This window comes from Aedes albopictus, chromosome 3, assembly GCF_035046485.1.
Source record: "Aedes albopictus strain Foshan chromosome 3, AalbF5, whole genome shotgun sequence".
NCBI classification, from domain to species: Eukaryota; Metazoa; Arthropoda; class Insecta; order Diptera; family Culicidae; genus Aedes; species Aedes albopictus.
This window is the reverse complement of record NC_085138.1, coordinates 255501064-255521694: the sequence shown is the minus strand read 5'-3', so window position 1 is coordinate 255521694 and position 20631 is coordinate 255501064. Positions and strand designations below refer to the sequence as shown.

The 20631-nt window shown below is 50.7% G+C and overlaps 1 protein-coding gene across 1 annotated transcript; it reads right to left on the bottom strand.

The window, feature by feature from the left end:
• Positions 1–15608: 15608 nt before the first annotated feature.
• On the bottom strand, positions 15609–20526 carry LOC115255396 (uncharacterized). The gene is made up of 2 exons (XM_062860289.1): positions 19952–20526; positions 15609–17595 (listed from the first exon to the last, which is right to left on the bottom strand). Exon 2 carries the CDS (start codon positions 17481–17483, stop codon positions 16497–16499), a length of 987 nt encoding a protein of 328 aa, XP_062716273.1. The 5' UTR covers positions 17484–17595; positions 19952–20526; the 3' UTR covers positions 15609–16496.
• Between the last annotated feature and the right edge of the window lie 105 nt (positions 20527–20631).

Sequence of the window (20631 nt, the reverse complement as noted above, 5' to 3'; positions counted from 1 at the left end):
GACAGACAGACAGACAGACAGACAGACAGACAGACAGACAGACAGACAAGGGGCAGCAGGGACAGGAGTCCAGGGGCTTGACGAACCCCCCCTTCTGCGAGTCGGGTGGCAGCTTGGGAATTCATCCTAAGCGAAAATCGTTCACACATCCGTGTGGATTACCACCTTTGGCTCTTCCTTCGGGGAGTGACCGAGCTTCTGGTTTCCAGATAGCTCAAGCAGAGGATGCCTAGGATGTGGCGGGGTTTCAACAGTGGGCTCTGTTGGATCTCCATAAAAAGCCACACATCCGCAAGCAACTCTGTACAAGCGACCTGGTACCGCTTCCAAAGTGCCTTAGCCCAAATACTCGGAGTGCCAACCGGCACATCAGGATCGATGCCAGTAACATCCTGATTATGGCATACTGGTCAACGCAAACGACAACGGACTACGGATTACGGATAGGATGACGACGATGGGCTGACATTCGTGCCATTCTGCTCCCTGAGTAAGGAAGGGTGACACCTACTTGAAACGGCGAGCGGGCTAATGGTGCGTCTGCCTCCGTCCCGGTAAAACCTTGGCAGGCCTCCGGATACGTTCTTCATCTGACAATCATTTTTGATGGGTACTAGGCTCGGATGTAACACTCCCGACTTGCGCTGATCTGGCTCTGGACACGGACCCCATGAAGGTACGTGTTCAACCCTCGCTTGGCCTCCCTGATTCATAGACAACCAAGAGATCACGAAAGCGACTACGTACAGCAGGTGGAGATAGCGGCTCGGAGGGGGGACCCAATAGAATGGAGACATCAAATTATACCGAAGTAGTTGGAGAGAACGCGGACGCGTTCAGAAGAAGTGGAATGATGCAGCGATCACCAGTGACGCCGCTGGAAACTGCTGCGAGAACGAGTAGTAGCGCGATACGGAGCGAGCCTCAAGAAAGCCAACGGGAGCTAGCATTCATGAATCAGCGAGTGCTTACACCGAACTCGAACAGCGGCACAGCTCAAGAGTCGAGCTTGTTCGAAGTGAGGAGAAGGGTGAACGAGTTGTACGAGTTTGTCAAAGACAAGCACAACGTTCACCTGAAGATCAAGCAACTAGTGACGAGCATCAAGTCTGCCGTTACAGTTGCGGAACGCGATCAGAAGGCGCTCAAGCTGAGAGTGGAAACAGCCGAGAAGTCTCTGGCGGAAGCCACGGATAGACCTACGGCTGAAAACATGGAGACGCCGAGGAGCCACCGGAGTACTCGCTCAGAGAAACGAGGCAGGGACACGCCAGGAGAAGAGGAAGTCCCGAAGAAACAGAGAAGCGAACGGGAGCGTGCCAGCAATCGGAGTGATGATGGATGGCGCACTGTGGAGAACCAGCAGGCGAAGAAGAAGAAAAAGCGAAAGGAGAAAGAAGATAAGAAGAAGGAAGAAAAGAAGAAGGAACAGAAGAAGAAAGAAACCCAGCGGCCTCCTAGGGAGAGGAAGAAGGGCGATGCATTGATCGTTGAGGCGAAGGACAAGACGACGTATGCTGCTCTGCTTAGGAAACTGCAGGAGGACCCGGAGTTGAAGGTGTTGGGCGAAAACGTAGTGAAGACCAGACGCACCCAAAAAGGAGAGATGCTGTTCGAGCTCAAGAAGGATCCGACGGTTAAGAGCTCGGCGTTCAGGGAGCTCGTTGCCAAATCGCTGGAGAACGAGGCCAATGTGAGAGCCTTATCACAGGAAGCGGTGGTTGAAGTCAAGGATCTGGACGAGATCACGACAGAAGATGATCTGAAACGCGCATTGAAGGAGCAGTGCAACGTCGAAGGACCGATGGTGATTCGGATAAGGAAGTCGTATGGAGGCACTCAGACGGCGGCAATCCGATTGCCTGTGGATATTGCCAATAAGCTGGTAGCAACTGGCAAGGTAAAAATTCGATGGGCGGAGTGCTCGTTGCGACTGGCTCCCCGAGCCACCAAACAAATGGAGCGATGCTTTAAATGCATGGAATTTGGTCATCAGGCGAGAAATTGCAAGGGCCCCGACAGGTCCGGACGATGCTGGAGTTGCGGTGGAAACGGCCACGTTGCTCGGGACTGCACGAGCCAACCCAAGTGCATGCTGTGTAAGCCGGAGGACGGAAACGACCATAAGACGGGAGGCTTTAAGTGCCCGGCCTATAAAAAGGCGATGGCAGGTCAACAATGACTGAGATAACCCAAATCAACCTCAATCACTGTGACGTCGCACAGCAACTGTTGTGGCAGTCGACAACAGAGACTAAGTGCGATGTTGCAATCATCGCAGAGCCGTATCGGGTGCCCCCTGAGAACGGCAATTGGGTGACGGACAGATCCCGGATAGCGGCCATACAGGTGATGGGTAGATTCCCCATTGAAGAAGTGATCGAGTGTTCGTTCGTACGAAGGCTTTGTGGTTGCCAAAATTAATGGAGTCTTCGTTTGCAGTTGCTATGCACCTCCAAGGTGGTCAGATGAAGAGTACAACAGGATGTTGGATGCACTCACGGACACGCTGGTCGGGCGGAAGCCGGTAGTCATCGGAGGAGATTTCAACGCCTGGGCCGTGGAATGGGGTAGTAGGCTCACCAATGCTAGGGGGTACAGCCTACTGGAAGCCCTGGCGAAGCTGGATGTGAGGCTTTGCAACGATGGTATGGCCAGCACATTCCGCAGAGACGGCCGTGAATCCATCATCGATGTTACGTTCTGTAGTCCGTCGCTTACGGAAGACATGAACTGGAGAGTCAGCGAGGAATATTCCAACAGTGATCACCAGGCGATCCTCTACAGTATTGGCCGGCGAGCCTCTACTTCGACGAGGAAAACGCGAACATGCGAACGAAGGTGGAAGACAAAAGAGTTCGACAAGGAAGTCTTTGTCGAGGCGCTGCGGCCATACGGCGGTGCAACCCTTGATGCAGGTGAACTAACGGAAGCGATTGTTACGGTATGCGACATAGCAATGCCGAGGAAGATAGAGCCCAGAAACAGAAGACGGCCAGCGTATTGGTGGAACGCGACGATCAGTACCCTCCGTGCTGCTTGCCTCCGTGCTAGGAGACGCTTCCAGAGGGCCAGAAATGAAGCTGAGAGAGAAGCAAGGCGAACCGTTTTTCGGGGAGCTCGAGCCGCTCTTAAACGCGAGATAAGGCTGAGTAAGTCGAACTGCTACAAAGAGTTGTGTCGAGAAGCCGACGCCAACCCCTGGGGCAACGCGTACCGAATCGTGGTATCGAAGCTCAAAGGTCCAGCAGTACCCGTGGAAATGTGCCCGGACAAACTAAGGAGGATCGTGGAAGGTCTTTTTCCGCACCATGGCCCAACGTTTTGGCCTCCCACACCATACGCAGAGAATGCAGAAGAACCCAACGAAGGTGCTCGGATATCCAATGCAGAGTTGCTGGTAATTGCGAAGGGGCTCAAGATCGGGAAAGCTCCCGGTCCGGATGGGATCCCGAACGTAGCAGTTAGAACGGCGATATTGGCGTTTCCGGACATGATCAGGATGGTGCTCCAAAAATGCCTGGATGAAGGCTACTTCCCAAACGGTTGGAAGGTTCAAAAGTTGGTGCTTCTACCGAAACCAGGAAAGCCGCCGGGGGACCCAGGATCGTATAGACCGATCTGCCTGCTGGATACCCTAGGAAAACTGTTAGAGAAGGCCATCCTTAACAGGTTGACAGAATACGTCGAAAGTGAGAGGGGACTGTCAGCGATGCAATTCGGATTCCGTAAGGGAAAATCGACGGTGGATGCGATTCGGGTAGTCATCGAGAATGCCCAGAAGGCGTCCAAGAAAAAACGGAGAGGTGATCGATTCTGCGCTGTGGTAACGATAGACGTCAAAAATGCGTTTAATAGTGCCAGCTGGGAGGCTATCGCCGTAGCGCTACACAGTATGCGGGTTCCCGATTATCTGTGCCAGATCTTACGGAGCTACTTCCAGAACAGGGTACTGGTGTACGAGACCAACGAAGGGCAGAGGTCTATAGAAGTAACGGCAGGTGTTCCACAAGGGTCCATACTAGGCCCAACACTCTGGAATGCCATGTACAACGGCGTACTGTCGTTAAAACTTCCCAAAGGAGTCGTCATTGTGGGCTTCGCAGACGACGTCGTGTTGACGGTAATGGGAGAGACTCTTGAAGAAGTTGAAATGCTGGCGACGGAATCAATGTCCACTGTTGAAAGATGGATGACTGGGGTCAAGCTACAGATTGCCCATCACAAAACGGAGGTGCTTCTGGTCAGCAACTGTAAAGCAGTCCAAACGATGGAGATCGTAGTCGGAGAGCATGTTATCACATCGAAACGAGCTTTGAAGCATCTAGGAGTGATGGTCGATGATCGACTTAACTTCAAGGAGCACGTTGACTACGCCTGCGGAAAGGCAGCGAAGGCTGTCAATGCTATAGCGACGATCATGCCGAACGTCGGGGGACCACGAAGTAGTAAGAGGCGTCTTCTGGCGAGAGTAGCAGGCTCAATACTCAGGTATGGTGCCCCAGCATGGGCTGAAGCACTGAGTACGAAGCGGAATCGAAGAGCGCTAGACAGCGCATTCCGACTCATGGCCACTCGGGTCGCCAGCGCGTACAGAACCATTTCGACGGAGGCAGTATGTGTTATCGCGGGAATGATGCCCATTTGCATCACCATCGCCGAAGACGTGGAATGCTACCAACGCAGAAGTACCAGGAGCGTAAGAGATATCGTCAGAGCGAACTCGTTGGCTAAATGGCAGCAAGAGTGGGACAATTCGGCGAATGGCAGGTGGACTCACCGGCTTATCCCTAGCGTGTCAGCGTGGGTGAATAGGAAGCATGGGGAGGTGAACTTCCATCTGACGCAGTTCCTGTCCGGCCATGGCTGCTTCAGGAAGTACCTGCACCGGTTTGGGCATGCTCTTTCGCCCTTTTGCCCGGAGTGTGTTAACGTGGAGGAGTCACCGGAACATGTCGTTTTCGAATGCCCCAGGTTCGAAGAAATTCGCGTCTTGCTGGGCGGAGTGACAGTCGACAACATTGTCGAAGAGATGTGTCGCGATGAAAACACGTGGAACGCTGTCGACAGAGCAGTAACGAGGATGCTGTCCGCGCTGCAGAGGAAGTGGCGCGAAGACCAGAGAGCGGCGGAACGCGATCCGGGTAGGCATGATCCACCGCCGGGGACATGACTGAGTCGTCCGTAACGTGGCACCGGTTTTTGGTCGTCGGAGCGCCGGTGAACCGGAAGTCCACCACCAACCGGAATCGCCGGACCGACTTCGGCACCTTACTGGTCGGGATAGAAACATCGGTATCGGGAGAACTTCCACCGCCGGGGTTTTTCTCCGTCGGAGTAGGCTAGGGCCACCGCCGGGGACTAGACCGAGTCTATCGCGAAGAAGCACCGGAATTTGGTCGTCGGGGCGCCTGTGAACCGGAAGCCAGTCTCCAACCGGAATCGCAGGAGAGACCTCGGCACCTGTCTGGGAAGAAACGGTTTCGGAAGATGTTCCACTGCCGGGGAACTCTTTGTCGGCGTAGGGTAGATCCACCGTCGGGGACTACACGAGTCGTGCGCGGAAAGCTGGAGTGCTTAATGGCGCGACGGCGGCACGGGGAGGACACCGTTCGGAGCAAGCTAGTAGGATCCGAATGCCTTGCGTGGTATTAGAATAACAAATTGTGTGTATGTTGTACCTATGTGTCGCTGAATGGCGATGTTAGGTACTAACATTAGAACGTGTAGAATAACAAATTTGAAACTAAGCATGTTGTCCGCTTAATGGCGAGCCAACACCAACCGGAGTAAGCAAAATACGAGACGTGTATGAGTATAGATTAGGAGCGACAAAAAGTGCATGAGCACAGTAGCAGAAGAGCGCATGAGCGCATTGCCCCCCCTGAAGCAGTCGCATATCAGTGGTACCAGGGGGATCGAGGCATCAAGGTGTAGCAGAGTTTTTTCAATCGGTTTTCTCTGCTGGGGAGGTTGTGAGGAAAAAAAAAAAAAAAAAAAAAAAAAAAAAAAAAAAAAAAAAAAAAAAAAAAAAAAAAAAAAAAAAACAGACAGACAGACAGACAGACAGACAGACAGACAGACAGACAGACAGACAGACAGACAGACAGACAGACAGACAGACAGACAGACAGACAGACAGACAGACAGACAGACAGACAGACAGACAGACAGACAGACAGACAGACAGACAGACAGACAGACAGACAGACAGACAGACAGACAGACAGACAGACAGACAGACAGACAGACAGACAGACAGACAGACAGACAGACAGACAGACAGACAGACAGACAGACAGACAGACAGACAGACAGACAGACAGACAGACAGACAGACAGACAGACAGACAGACAGACAGACAGACAGACAGACAGACAGACAGACAGACAGACAGACAGACAGACAGACAGACAGACAGACAGACAGACAGACAGACAGACAGACAGACAGACAGACAGACAGACAGACAGACAGACAGACAGACAGACAGACAGACAGACAGACAGACAGACAGACAGACAGACAGACAGACAGACAGACAGACAGACAGACAGACAGACAGACAGACAGACAGACAGACAGACAGACAGACAGACAGACAGACAGACAGACAGACAGACAGACAGACAGACAGACAGACAGACAGACAGACAGACAGACAGACAGACAGACAGACAGACAGACAGACAGACAGACAGACAGACAGACAGACAGACAGACAGACAGACAGACAGACAGACAGACAGACAGACAGACAGACAGACAGACAGACAGACAGACAGACAGACAGACAGACAGACAGACAGACAGACAGACAGACAGACAGACAGACAGACAGACAGACAGACAGACAGACAGACAGACAGACAGACAGACAGACAGACAGACAGACAGACAGACAGACAGACAGACAGACAGACAGACAGACAGACAGACAGACAGACAGACAGACAGACAGACAGACAGACAGACAGACAGACAGACAGACAGACAGACAGACAGACAGACAGACAGACAGACAGACAGACAGACAGACAGACAGACAGACAGACAGACAGACAGACAGACAGACAGACAGACAGACAGACAGACAGACAGACAGACAGACAGACAGACAGACAGACAGACAGACAGACAGACAGACAGACAGACAGACAGACAGACAGACAGACAGACAGACAGACAGACAGACAGACAGACAGACAGACAGACAGACAGACAGACAGACAGACAGACAGACAGACAGACAGACAGACAGACAGACAGACAGACAGACAGACAGACAGACAGACAGACAGACAGACAGACAGACAGACAGACAGACAGACAGACAGACAGACAGACAGACAGACAGACAGACAGACAGACAGACAGACAGACAGACAGACAGACAGACAGACAGACAGACAGACAGACAGACAGACAGACAGACAGACAGACAGACAGACAGACAGACAGACAGACAGACAGACAGACAGACAGACAGACAGACAGACAGACAGACAGACAGACAGACAGACAGACAGACAGACAGACAGACAGACAGACAGACAGACAGACAGACAGACAGACAGACAGACAGACAGACAGACAGACAGACAGACAGACAGACAGACAGACAGACAGACAGACAGACAGACAGACAGACAGACAGACAGACAGACAGACAGACAGACAGACAGACAGACAGACAGACAGACAGACAGACAGACAGACAGACAGACAGACAGACAGACAGACAGACAGACAGACAGACAGACAGACAGACAGACAGACAGACAGACAGACAGACAGACAGACAGACAGACAGACAGACAGACAGACAGACAGACAGACAGACAGACAGACAGACAGACAGACAGACAGACAGACAGACAGACAGACAGACAGACAGACAGACAGACAGACAGACAGACAGACAGACAGACAGACAGACAGACAGACAGACAGACAGACAGACAGACAGACAGACAGACAGACAGACAGACAGACAGACAGACAGACAGACAGACAGACAGACAGACAGACAGACAGACAGACAGACAGACAGACAGACAGACAGACAGACAGACAGACAGACAGACAGACAGACAGACAGACAGACAGACAGACAGACAGACAGACAGACAGACAGACAGACAGACAGACAGACAGACAGACAGACAGACAGACAGACAGACAGACAGACAGACAGACAGACAGACAGACAGACAGACAGACAGACAGACAGACAGACAGACAGACAGACAGACAGACAGACAGACAGACAGACAGACAGACAGACAGACAGACAGACAGACAGACAGACAGACAGACAGACAGACAGACAGACAGACAGACAGACAGACAGACAGACAGACAGACAGACAGACAGACAGACAGACAGACAGACAGACAGACAGACAGACAGACAGACAGACAGACAGACAGACAGACAGACAGACAGACAGACAGACAGACAGACAGACAGACAGACAGACAGACAGACAGACAGACAGACAGACAGACAGACAGACAGACAGACAGACAGACAGACAAGGGGCAGCAGGGACAGGAGTCCAGGGGCCTGACGAACCCCCCCTTCTGCGAGTCGGGTGGAAGCTTGGGAGTCTTCCCGAAGCGAAAACCGTTCACACACCCGTGTGAATTACCACCTTTGGCGCTTCCTTCGGGGAGTGACCGGGCTTCTGGTCTCCAGACAGCTCAAGAGGAGGATGCCTAGGATGTGGCGGGGGTTCAACAGTGGGCTCTGTTGGATCCTCATAAAAAGCCACACATCTGCAAGCAACTCCGTACAAGCGACCTGGTACCGCTTTCAAAGTGCCTTAGCCCAAACACCCGGAGTGCCAACCGGCACATCAGGATTGATGCCAGTAACATCCTGATTATGGTATACTGGACAACGCAAACGACAACGGACTACGGACTACGGATCGGATGACGACGATGGGCTGACATTCGTGCCATTCTGCTTCCTGAGTAAAGAAGGGTGACACCTTCTTGAAACGGCGAGTGGGCTAATGGTGCGTCTGCCTCCGTCCCGGTAAAACCTTGGCAGGCCTTCGGAAACGTTCTTCACTTGTCCGTCAATTTTGATGGGTACTAGGCTCGGATGTAAAATTCCCGACTTACGCTGATCTGGCTCTGGACACGAACCCCATGAAGGTTCGTGTTCAACCCTCGCTTGGCCTCCCTGTTTCATAGACAACCAAGAGATCACGAAAGCGACTACGTACAGCGGGTGGAGATAGCGGCCCGGAGGGGGGACCCAATAACATGGAAGGAGAAAACGGAAGTAACAGCGGAAAGGTGGCGAATCCGTTCGCCAGAGGAGGATTGCTGAGGTCTCCGCCTCAGCAAACAGAAGGTGCAGAACCGCGGCAAGAAGCGGCTTTACAACAAAGTGCGGTACCCTCGGAGCAGCAGCAGCTGCCGACGAATAGTGGATGGAGCGTGCCTCAACAACAGCCGAAGGTAGTTGCGGCGAAGAACTTGACGGATGACCTACACGAGTTCGTCGACAAAAAGCACAACGTGCACAAGGACATCAAGGACTTGGTGTTGAAGATTAGGAGGGCTCTCGGAGCTGCTGTGAAAGAATGGCACAGCGTGATGCAGAGAGCGGATGAGGCAGAGAGCGCATTAGCAGCGACTAAACACGATCTTGCAGCAGCTACGCAGCGGCAGCAGCAACGAGCCACGGTCGAAAATATGGAGACGCCGAAGAACCATCGGAATACTCGCTCGGAGAAAAGAGGCAGAGATACGCCAGGAGAAGAGGAAGTCCCGAAGAAACAAAGAAGTGAACGGGAGCGCGCCAGCAATCGGAGAGATGATGGATGGCGCACTGTGGAGAGTCAGCAGGCGAAGAAGAAGAAGCGAAAGGAGAAGGAAGAACAGAAAAAGGAAGAAAAGAGGAAGGAACAGGAGAAGAAAGAAAATCGCCGGCCCCCTAGGCAGAGGAAGAAGGGTGATGCACTGATCGTCGAGGCGAAGGACAAGACGACGTACGCTGCGCTCCTCAGGAAAGTGAGGGAGGACCCGGAGCTAAAAGAGTTGGGTGAAAACGTGGTAAAGACCAGGCGCACCCAGAAAGGAGAGATGCTGTTCGAGCTCAAGAAAGATCCGGCGATTAAGAGCTCAGAGTACCGGGAGCTCATTGCGAAATCCGTAGGCAGCGAGGCCACCGTGAGAGCACTTTCACAGGAGGCAGTGCTCGAGGTCAAGGATTTGGACGAGGTCACAACTGAGGAAGAGCTGAGAGTCGCATTGACCGAGCAGTGTAACTTGGAAGTACCGGCGACAATCCGAATCAGGAGATCGTTTGCAGGTACCCAGACGGCGGCAATCCGACTTCCAGTAGATGCGGCCAACAAGATTGCGGTAGCCGGCAAGATCAAGGTCGGATGGGCGGTGTGCCCGCTGCGACTGGCTCCCCGAGTCACCAAGAAAATGGAGAGGTGTTTCAGGTGCATGGAATTTGGTCACCAGTCAAGACACTGCAAGGGTCCAGATAGGTCCAAACGGTGCTGGAACTGCGGCGAAAACGGACACGTTGCTCGAGACTGCACGAAGCAACCCAAGTGCATGCTGTGCAAGTCGGAGGAAGGAAATGGCCACCGGACGGGAGGCTATAAATGCCCGGCCTACAAAAAGGCGAAGGCAGGCCAACAATGATGCAGATAACGCAAATTAATCTGAATCATTGCGACATCGCACAGCAACTGTTGTGGCAGTCGACAACAGAGACGAAGTGCGATGTTGCGATCATCGCAGAGCCGTATCGGGTTCCTCCTGAGAACGGCAATTGGGTAGCGGATATAGCAGGACTGGCAGCTATACAAGTTATGGGCAGATTCCCTATAGAGGAAGTGGTGGAAAACTCTTACGAAGGTTTCGTGATCGCCAAAGTTAACGGTGTCTTCGTATGTAGCTGCTATGCGCCTCCAAGATGGACCGAGGAGCAATACAACCGAATGTTGGATGCACTCACTGACACGCTGGTAGGACGTAGGCCAGTAGTCATCGGCGGCGATTTCAACGCCTGGGCCGTTGAGTGGGGCAGCCGGCAAACCAATGCAAGAGGATATAGTCTACTTGAAGCTCTGGCGAAGCTGGACGTAAAGCTGTGCAATGTAGGAACAGTCAGCACATTCCGCAAAGACGGTCGTGAATCCATCATCGACATTACATTTTGTAGTCCATCGTTGATGGAAGACATGGACTGGAGGGTGAGTGAGGAGTACTCCCACAGCGACCACCAGGCGATCCTCTACAAGATAGGCCAGAGAGCTCCTACGTCCATACAGAGAACTAGAACTTATGAGCGGAAGTGGAAGACGAAGGACTTCGACAAGGAGACTTTTATCGAGGCACTTCGGCCAAATAGCGATGCGGCAAACCTCGACCCAGGGTGGTTGACGGAAGCGCTAGCAACGGCATGTGATGCAGCAATGCCGAGGAAGATTGAACCTAGGAACGCTAGACGCCCAGCGTACTGGTGGAATGCGACGCTCAGCACCCTTCGTGCGACTTGCCTCCGAGCTAGGAGACGAGTTCAGAGGGCAAGAACTGCGGCCAATAGAGAAGAGCGCAAGGTTGCGTTCCGTGAAGCTAGAGCTGCCTTCAAACGAGCTATCAAGCAGAGCAAGGCGAACTGTTACAAGGAGCTATGTCAGGAAGCCGACGCTAACCCCTGGGGAAATGCCTACCGCATCATAATGGCAAAGCTGAAGGGCCCAATGACGCCAGTCGAAATGTGCCCAGACAAACTGAAGGGTATCGTGGAGGGTTTGTTTCCAAAACACGATACAACAACGTGGCCACCTACGCCGTACAGCGAGGGCGATGTGGAATTTGACGTAAACCGACTGGTCTCGAACGACGAGCTCGTTGCCGTGGCGAAAGCATTGAAGGTGAAGAAGGCTCCCGGTCCGGATGGAATCCCTAACGTGGCGTTGAAAGCAGCGATCCTGGAGTATCCCGATATGTTCAGGTCAGTGTTGCAGAAATGCCTGGAGGAAGGCATCTTTCCGGATATATGGAAGGTCCAAAAACTAGTGCTGCTGCCAAAACCAGGAAAGCAGCCGGGAGATCCAGCATCGTACAGGCCGATCTGTCTGTTGGATACGCTCGGAAAACTCCTGGAGAGGATTATCCTTAACAGGCTGACCGAGTATACCGAAAGTGAGGGAGGGCTGTCCACGATGCAGTTCGGCTTCCGCAAGGGAAAATCGACGGTTGACGCAATTCGGACCGTCGTTAAGATGGCGGAAAGGGCATCCTTACAAAAGCGGAGAGGAGATCGCTACTGCGCCGTGGTAACGATAGACGTTAAAAACGCGTTTAACAGCGCCAGTTGGGAAGCTATCGCCGTAGCCCTGCATAATATGCGGGTCCCCGACTATCTGTGTAGGATTATAAGGAACTACTTCCAGAATAGAGTCCTTGTGTACGAAACCAACGTAGGGCAGAGGTCGTTTAGAGTGACAGCAGGTGTTCCACAAGGGTCAATACTTGGCCCTACGCTCTGGAACGCAATGTACAACGATGTGTTAACACTGAAGCTTCCGGCAGGTGTCATTATCGTGGGGTTCGCAGACGACGTTGTATTAGCGGTAACTGGCGAATCAATCGATGAAGTCGAAGTGCTGGTATCGGAGGCAATCGACACAGTGGAAAGATGGATGAATGGAGTGAAGCTGCAGATAGCCCATCACAAGACAGAAGTGCTCGTAGTCAGTAACCGCAAAGCAGTGCAAAGGTTGGAGATCACGATCGGAGAGGAGAGAATTTCATCGCAGCGCGCGTTGAAGCACCTGGGCGTGATGGTCGACGACCGCTTAAACTTTAACGCGCACGTTGACTATGCCTGCGAAAAGGCGGCGAAGGCGGTTAACACAGTAGCGAGGATTATGCCAAACGCGGGCGGTCCAAGAAGCAGTAGGAGGCGCCTCTTGGCAAATGTTGCAACCTCAATACTTAGGTATGGAGTGCCAGCCTGGGCTCCGGCGCTAAAAACGAAGAGAAACCGTGGAAGGCTGGGCAGTGTGTTCCGGCTCATGGCTATGAGAGTCGCGAGTGCCTACAGAACAATCTCGTCGGAGGCTGTATGCGTTATCGCTGGGATGATGCCCATCTGCATCACCCTAGAGGAAGACGTCGAGTGCTATCGGCGGAGTAACGTAAGGAATGCGAGAGCAGCTGCTAGAATGGACTCGCTGGTGAAGTGGCAACAAGAGTGGGACAATGCGGCGAACGGAAGGTGGACCCACCGACTGATCCCAAATGTGTCGGCGTGGGTGAACAGGAAGCATGGGGAGGTGAACTTCCATCTGACGCAGTTTCTGTCCGGGCACGGCTGTTTCCGGAAGTACCTGTTTCGATTCGGTCACGCGTCTTCCCCTCTGTGTCCGGAGTGTGTGAACGTGGAGGAAACACCGGCGCACGTCGTCTTCGAATGCCCTAGGTTCTCGGAGATGCGCAGGGATATGCGCGGCCTGACAGTCGACAACATTGTCGAAGAAATGTGTCGCGACGAAGCTACGTGGAACGCTGTCGATAGAGCAGTAACGAGGATGCTGTCCGCGCTGCAAAGGAAGTGGCGCGAAGACCAGAGAGCGCCGGAACGCGATCGGAGTAGGCTTGATCCACCGCCGGGGACATGACTGAGTCGTCCGTTGCGTAGTACCGGTTTTTGGTCGTCGGAGCGCCGGTGAACCGGAAGTCTACCACCAACCGGAATCGCCGGGTCGACTTCGGCACCTTACTGGTCGGGATGAAAACATCGGTGTCGAGAGAACTTCCACCGTCGGGGTCTTTCTCTGTCGGAGTAGGCTAGGTCCGTCCACCGCCGGGGACTAGACCGAGTATATCGCGGAGAAGCACCGGAACTTGGTCGTCGGGGCGCCTGTGAACCGGAAGCCAGTCTCCAACCGGAATCGCAGGAGAGACCTCGGCACCTGTCCGGGAAGAAACGGTTTCGGAAGATGTTCCACTGCCGGGGAAGTCTTTGTCGGCGTAGGGTAGATCCACCGTCGGGGACTATCCGAGTCGTGCGCGAAAAACTGGAGTGCTAAAACGGCACCGTTCCTCGGAGAAACTCAGTATGATCCGAAGTACTTGCTGGTGGTATTAGAATAACAAATTTGGTGTGTGTTTGTGCTAACTGTGTCGCTGAATGGCGATAGGTTAGGTACGAACACGAGAACGACTAGAATAACAAATTTAATTTTAGAATAACAAATTTGGTGTATGTTTGTACTAACTGTGTCGCTGAATGGCGATAGGTTAGGTACGAAAACGAGAATGACTAGAATAACAAATTTAGAAGCGACAAAAAGTGCATGAGCACAATAGCAGAAGAGCGCATGAGCGCATTGCCCCCCCTGAAGCAGTCGCATATCAGTGGTACCAGGGGGATCGAGGCGTCAAGGTGTAGCAGAGTTTTTCCAATCGGTTTTCTCTGCTTGGGAGGTTGGGAGGAAAAAAAAAAAAAAAAAACAGACAGACAGACAGACAGACAGACAGACAGACAGACAGACAGACAGACAGACAGACAGACAGACAGACAGACAGACAGACAGACAGACAGACAGACAGACAGACAGACAGACAGACAGACAGACAGACAGACAGACAGACAGACAGACAGACAGACAGACAGACAGACAGACAGACAGACAGACAGACAGACAGACAGACAGACAGACAGACAGACAGACAGACAGACAGACAGACAGACAGACAGACAGACAGACAGACAGACAGACAGACAGACAGACAGACAGACAGACAGACAGACAGACAGACAGACAGACAGACAGACAGACAGACAGACAGACAGACAGACAGACAGACAGACAGACAGACAGACAGACAGACAGACAGACAGACAGACAGACAGACAGACAGACAGACAGACAGACAGACAGACAGACAGACAGACAGACAGACAGACAGACAGACAGACAGACAGACAGACAGACAGACAGACAGACAGACAGACAGACAGACAGACAGACAGACAGACAGACAGACAGACAGACAGACAGACAGACAGACAGACAGACAGACAGACAGACAGACAGACAGACAGACAGACAGACAGACAGACAGACAGACAGACAGACAGACAGACAGACAGACAGACAGACAGACAGACAGACAGACAGACAGACAGACAGACAGACAGACAGACAGACAGACAGACAGACAGACAGACAGACAGACAGACAGACAGACAGACAGACAGACAGACAGACAGACAGACAGACAGACAGACAGACAGACAGACAGACAGACAGACAGACAGACAGACAGACAGACAGACAGAACCTTACCGATCAGGCTAAGGCCGGGGTGGCCTCTGCTGTACATAGTAGCCGTCTCCATTTCACTCGGTCCATGGACCATGGCTGTTTGTCTCCAGTTCCGCACTCTGCGTAGGGTCCGCAGATCATCCTCCACTTGGTCGACCCACCTAGCTCGCTGCGCTCCACGTCTTCTTGTACCGGTCGGTTGACTCTCGAGAACCATTGTTGTAATTTCAAAATTGTTAGGGCCGTTTCTTTCCTGGGAGTGATGGAAACCTCTCGACAGCAGCTTGATAGTTCAGCAGCTTCAAGACTGTAATTTTATTATGGTATTTGATTTTATTGTTACAATAATCGCATATCACTTACATAAAAGTTTCGCGGCTATCTCTCCGAGATACGATTCGCCTAACATCATTTAGCACTATTTTTGCATAATGAAACTGTTTAACGAAAGTTTAGCTTGGAATTCAATAGTTATACTTAAACTAAGGATCTTTCTAATGACTGCTCAGTTGACGATTTCCTCTTTTAATCCCTTTATACGACAATTATACAAAAGTACGTAATGGAGAAGGCTGGAGTCACTAAAAGCAAGAGGAAATCCCTTTGGTATTTCCAACATACCCCACCCCGTGTACTTCTGGCTTCTCAGTTGCATACTTTCATTCTACATTTATGTTCATATTCCCTTGATTGCTTATGGAACCGCTGCTCATCCTGGACTACTGTCCAACAATTTGTCCTAAGGAACAGCTTTGTAACCTGCTGATGGTTTATGGTATGATTTGCAGCCACTTCGAATAAAGAACGATCTATTCCGTTGTGAATGAACATAGATAAATGACAATCCTGTATATGTGGTGCGAGTAGAATAGCCCTGGATCGCAGACACTTGTTAGTCTTGTATAACTTCGGTTCCGTTCCATGGTACACCGTCTGCAAGATCAAACTAATAACCGAATACAAATCCCAGCCCCAGTGCGATCAGTTAGTTGATCTCAACACATCTACACTATAATACATAATCAAGTCAGGTAACTCACTAGCCATATTAAATCTCTCTGAACAGTTGAACCCTAGCGAATAGCATTTTGAATAATCAACATAGAACGATTTGTCTTCTCTTTCGAATGCGAATCGATACCAGTGTGGTTGCTGAACACACATCAACGTCCTTACGATACACGGCATACGACATAGTTGTATACATTTGGATGAACTCCTCCTGGATCGAATCCCTTATCACTGATAGATCTCAGCTGATCGCGATCGTCGCGGTATGAACCGCAGCTGACTGTTCCGATATCGTCACCACTACTTATAACGGTTGGTGGAGAAATCAGGCGGATGAATACTATCTCTCGTCTTGACCCACTTCTACACAAGCCATGCCTAATTAACCAATCAGCCTTATTAACTTGTGTAGGTAAACTATACGGACTCATGGCTTTTCCGTCATATCGCTGTAGTATCTCTTCTCTTCCCAATAAACTCTCATCTACCTTGCACGGTTGTGGAGCCACGTTCACACACAACGATAGATTGTTTACATCTGTCAATCGCTGTTGAAACGATGAAACTAGACTATCCAGATTTTCTTGATTTCGGACGTCCACTACTGGCTGCAGACTTGTAGGCTGTTCCTTGCTACGAAACATACCATTTTCTACCATTGGAACTGGAAGGATTTGATTTGCAACCAAATCGATAGTGATTTCACGAGCGACTTCTGGATGTTGAACTACTGCATCGTCATCGGCAACAACTGTAGAGTGAGGCGAAATGTTTGGCTGAATGAATGAAGTGAGGTTATAGCGGTCAGAGCCCGTTCCATCGAATTGCATAGACGGTAAGCAGATAGGGTTAGCCAGGGTTTTGTCATTCAACGAACGTTGCACTGTAAGCCTTTCTTCGCCGACATCTTCCCTGCTATAGTTATCAATCTTCGCTTTCCTTTTAGCCCTATACTTCAATTCGATTCTTCTAGCAGCTACTTTTGCCGCCTGCTCGATTTCTCCAAGCTTCCTTTCGTATTCCAGTCGCGACCGCCGACTTTCTTCCTCGTAATGCGCCATCCTTTGACGATGATGTTCCTCCAGCAACTTAAGTCGTTGCATAATCCGGTCCTTACGGGTACTACTGCTCCCGTTGGAGTGCTCCATGATACTTCCACACTTTTGTTCCTTTATATTCTTGAAGTTTATTAGGGCCGTTTCTTTCCCGGGAGTGATGGAACCCTCTCGACAGCAGCTTGATAGTTCAGCAGCTTCAAGACTGTAATGTTATTATGGTATTTGATTTTATATCCAGCGGCTGAGTAAGAAACGCTGCACCACGCCCAGCTAGATCCAAGGTGGTAGCCCCATCAGCGTGGTCGTCCCAGTGTTGGTTGGGACGTTAAACAGAACTGGCACGATGGCCCTCCGGCGAGACAGGAGTGTTGGCGTATGCCCAATATGCCACCCGTAAAAATCCCCATTGCGAATAACATAGGAGAAAATACGACTCGATACAATCGGCAAAGACCCACGCGACGAAATAAGGACTACGATTGGAAACTTGGAACATGGAATTGCAAGTCACTAGTCCTGTTCAACGACGCAGGTTGAACTTGCTCGAAGTTGCTGCATCCTGTTCTTACCTATTTGATATTGATATTATTGCTCGTGAATTTGAGACGATGGCGGAAACGTACATCCGACTAAAGAGTGAAGCCAGGCGAATCGGATTAGTCATTAATGTGTCGAAGACAAAGTAAATGATGGCAAAGGGCTCCAGGGAGGAATCACCGCGCCCGCCACCCCGAATTCATATCGACGGTGATGAAATCGAGGCGGTTGAAGAATTCGTGTACTTGGGCTCACTGGTGACCGACGACAACGACACCAGCAGAGAAATTCAGAGGCGCATTGTGGCAGGAAATCGTGCCTACTTTGGACTCCGCAAAACTCTACGATCGAATAAAGTTCGCCGTAACACGAAGTTAACCATCTACAAAACGTTGATTAGACCGGTCGTCCTCTATGGGCACGAAACATGGACCCTACGTGCAGAGGACCAACGCGCCCTTGGAGTTTTCGAACGGAAGGTGTTGCGCACCATCTACGGCGGAGTGCAGATGGAAGACGGGACATGGAGAAGGCGAATGAACCACGAGCTGCATCAGCTGCTGGGAGAACCAACCATCGTCCATACCGCGAAAATCGGGAGGCTACGATGGGCGAGTCACGTCATCAGGATGTCGGTAGCAACCCGACTAAAATGGTTCTCGAGAGTCATCCGACCGGTACAAGAAGACGTGGAGCGCAGCGAGCTAGGTGGGTCGACAAAGTGGAGGATGATCTGCGGACCCTACGCAGAGTGCGGAACTGGAGACAAACAGCCATGAACCGAGTGGAATGGAGGCGGCTACTATGTACAGCAGAGGCCACCCCGGCCTTAGCCTGACCGGTAAGGTAAGATTTGATTTTATAGTTACAATAATCGCATATCACTTACATATAAGTTTCGCGGCTATCTCTCCGAGATACGATTCGCATAACATCGTTTAGCACTATTTTTGCATAATGAAACTGTTTAACGAAAGTTTAGCTTGGAATTCAATAGTTATACTTAAACTAAGGATCTTTCTAATGACTGCTCAGTTGACGATTTCCCCTTTTAATCCCTTTATACGACAATTATACAAAAGTACGTAATAGAGAACGCTGGAGTCACTAAAAGCAAGAGGGAATCCCTTTGGTATTTCCAACAAATATAGAAACCAAATTGCTGGCTGGGTCTGCACGTAGGGTCCATGTTTCGTGCCCATAGAGGACTACCGGTCTAATCAGCGTTTTGTAGATAGTTAATTTCGTGTTGCGGCGAACTTTATTCGATCATAGAGTTCTGCGGAGTCCTGCGTAAGCACGATTTCCTGCCACAATGCGCCTCTGAATTTCTCTGCTGGTGTCGTTGTCGGCGCTCACCAGTGAGCCCAAGTACACGAATTCTTCAACCGCCCCGATTTCATCACCGTCGATATAAATTCGGGGTGGCGGGCGCGGAGATTCCTCCCTGTAGCTTTTTGCCATCATGTACTTTGTCTTCGACACATTAATGACTAATCCGATTCGCCTGGCTTCACTCTTTAGTTGGATGTACGTTTCCACCATCGTCTCAAATTTACGACCTATAATATCAATATCATCAGCGAAACCAAGCAGCTGAACGGACTCGTGTAAATCGTTCCACTCTTGTTTATCCCCGCTCTCCTTATCCTTCTAACGCAATGTTGAACAGCAAGCACGAAAGACCATCACCTTGCCGTAACCCTCTGCGAGATTCAAAGGAACTCGAGAGTGTCCCTGACATGATACTCGAACTACGCACATCACTCGATCCATCGTCGCCTTGATTAATCGTATCAGTTTATCCGGGAATCCGCATTCGTGCATGATCTGCCATAGCTGTTCTCGATCGATTGCATCATACGCCGATTTGAAATCGATGAACAAGTTATGTGATGACTTTACGGGGAACGTCTTCCCCATCCCTCAGCTGTCGCAAGGACATGGCCAGGACAAATTTCGACAGTTGGAGGAGGCAATTCTCATAACAGCGATCTGGTAAGGTAAATGTCACGAACTACCTTAGAAAAATGACAATTTATGTTCACCATGAGCCTTCTATCGAAATGATATTTTCAGCAATGAAATCGGATATTTAATCATTTTCGCCTCTGTTATTATCACGTTGTAACTGATGCTTCACGGATTGATAATCAACTGCTCTTGGTGGAAAATGTAAGGGCCTATATAACCGCAGCGGTACACGCGTGGGTAGTCAAGTAGATTGTGTGCCTGGGTGCGATCTCGTTCGCTTCCGGTCCACCCAGAATCATTTTAAAATGGAAATTTCCTTTTCTCTTTCCTTCAATGGCAAGGTATCTTCGAGATGAATGCAAAAAATAATCAATTGTCTAAGAAAGCTATTAGTTAATTACAGTGGAAGGAATCAGAGAACACCGAGCTGATAAGAAGGCGATGTCCCAGTTGAGACATCATGCCAAAAAGAATAAGAAGAACCAATGGAAGATGTACATATTTGCATGTCCCACAATGACGAAGCAAAATATTTCTATGGCATTCGGAGAGTCATTTGAGTGAGTGCTGCTAGCTCAATTGTGAAATAATGCTATTCATACCGAGTTAATATATGATTATATTGACCACTATTTCGCGCGCCCGGTCGTCCGTCAGTGCGGAATGTGTTTGCCATCAGCATCACGTCTCTTATCTACCTATTTCGATAGATTACGAAACCACTTCA

Coding starts and splice junctions, on each gene's coding strand:
- LOC115255396 (XM_062860289.1), bottom strand. CDS start 17,483: ATGGAGCACTCCAACGGGAGCAGTAGTACCCGTAAGGACCGGATTATG.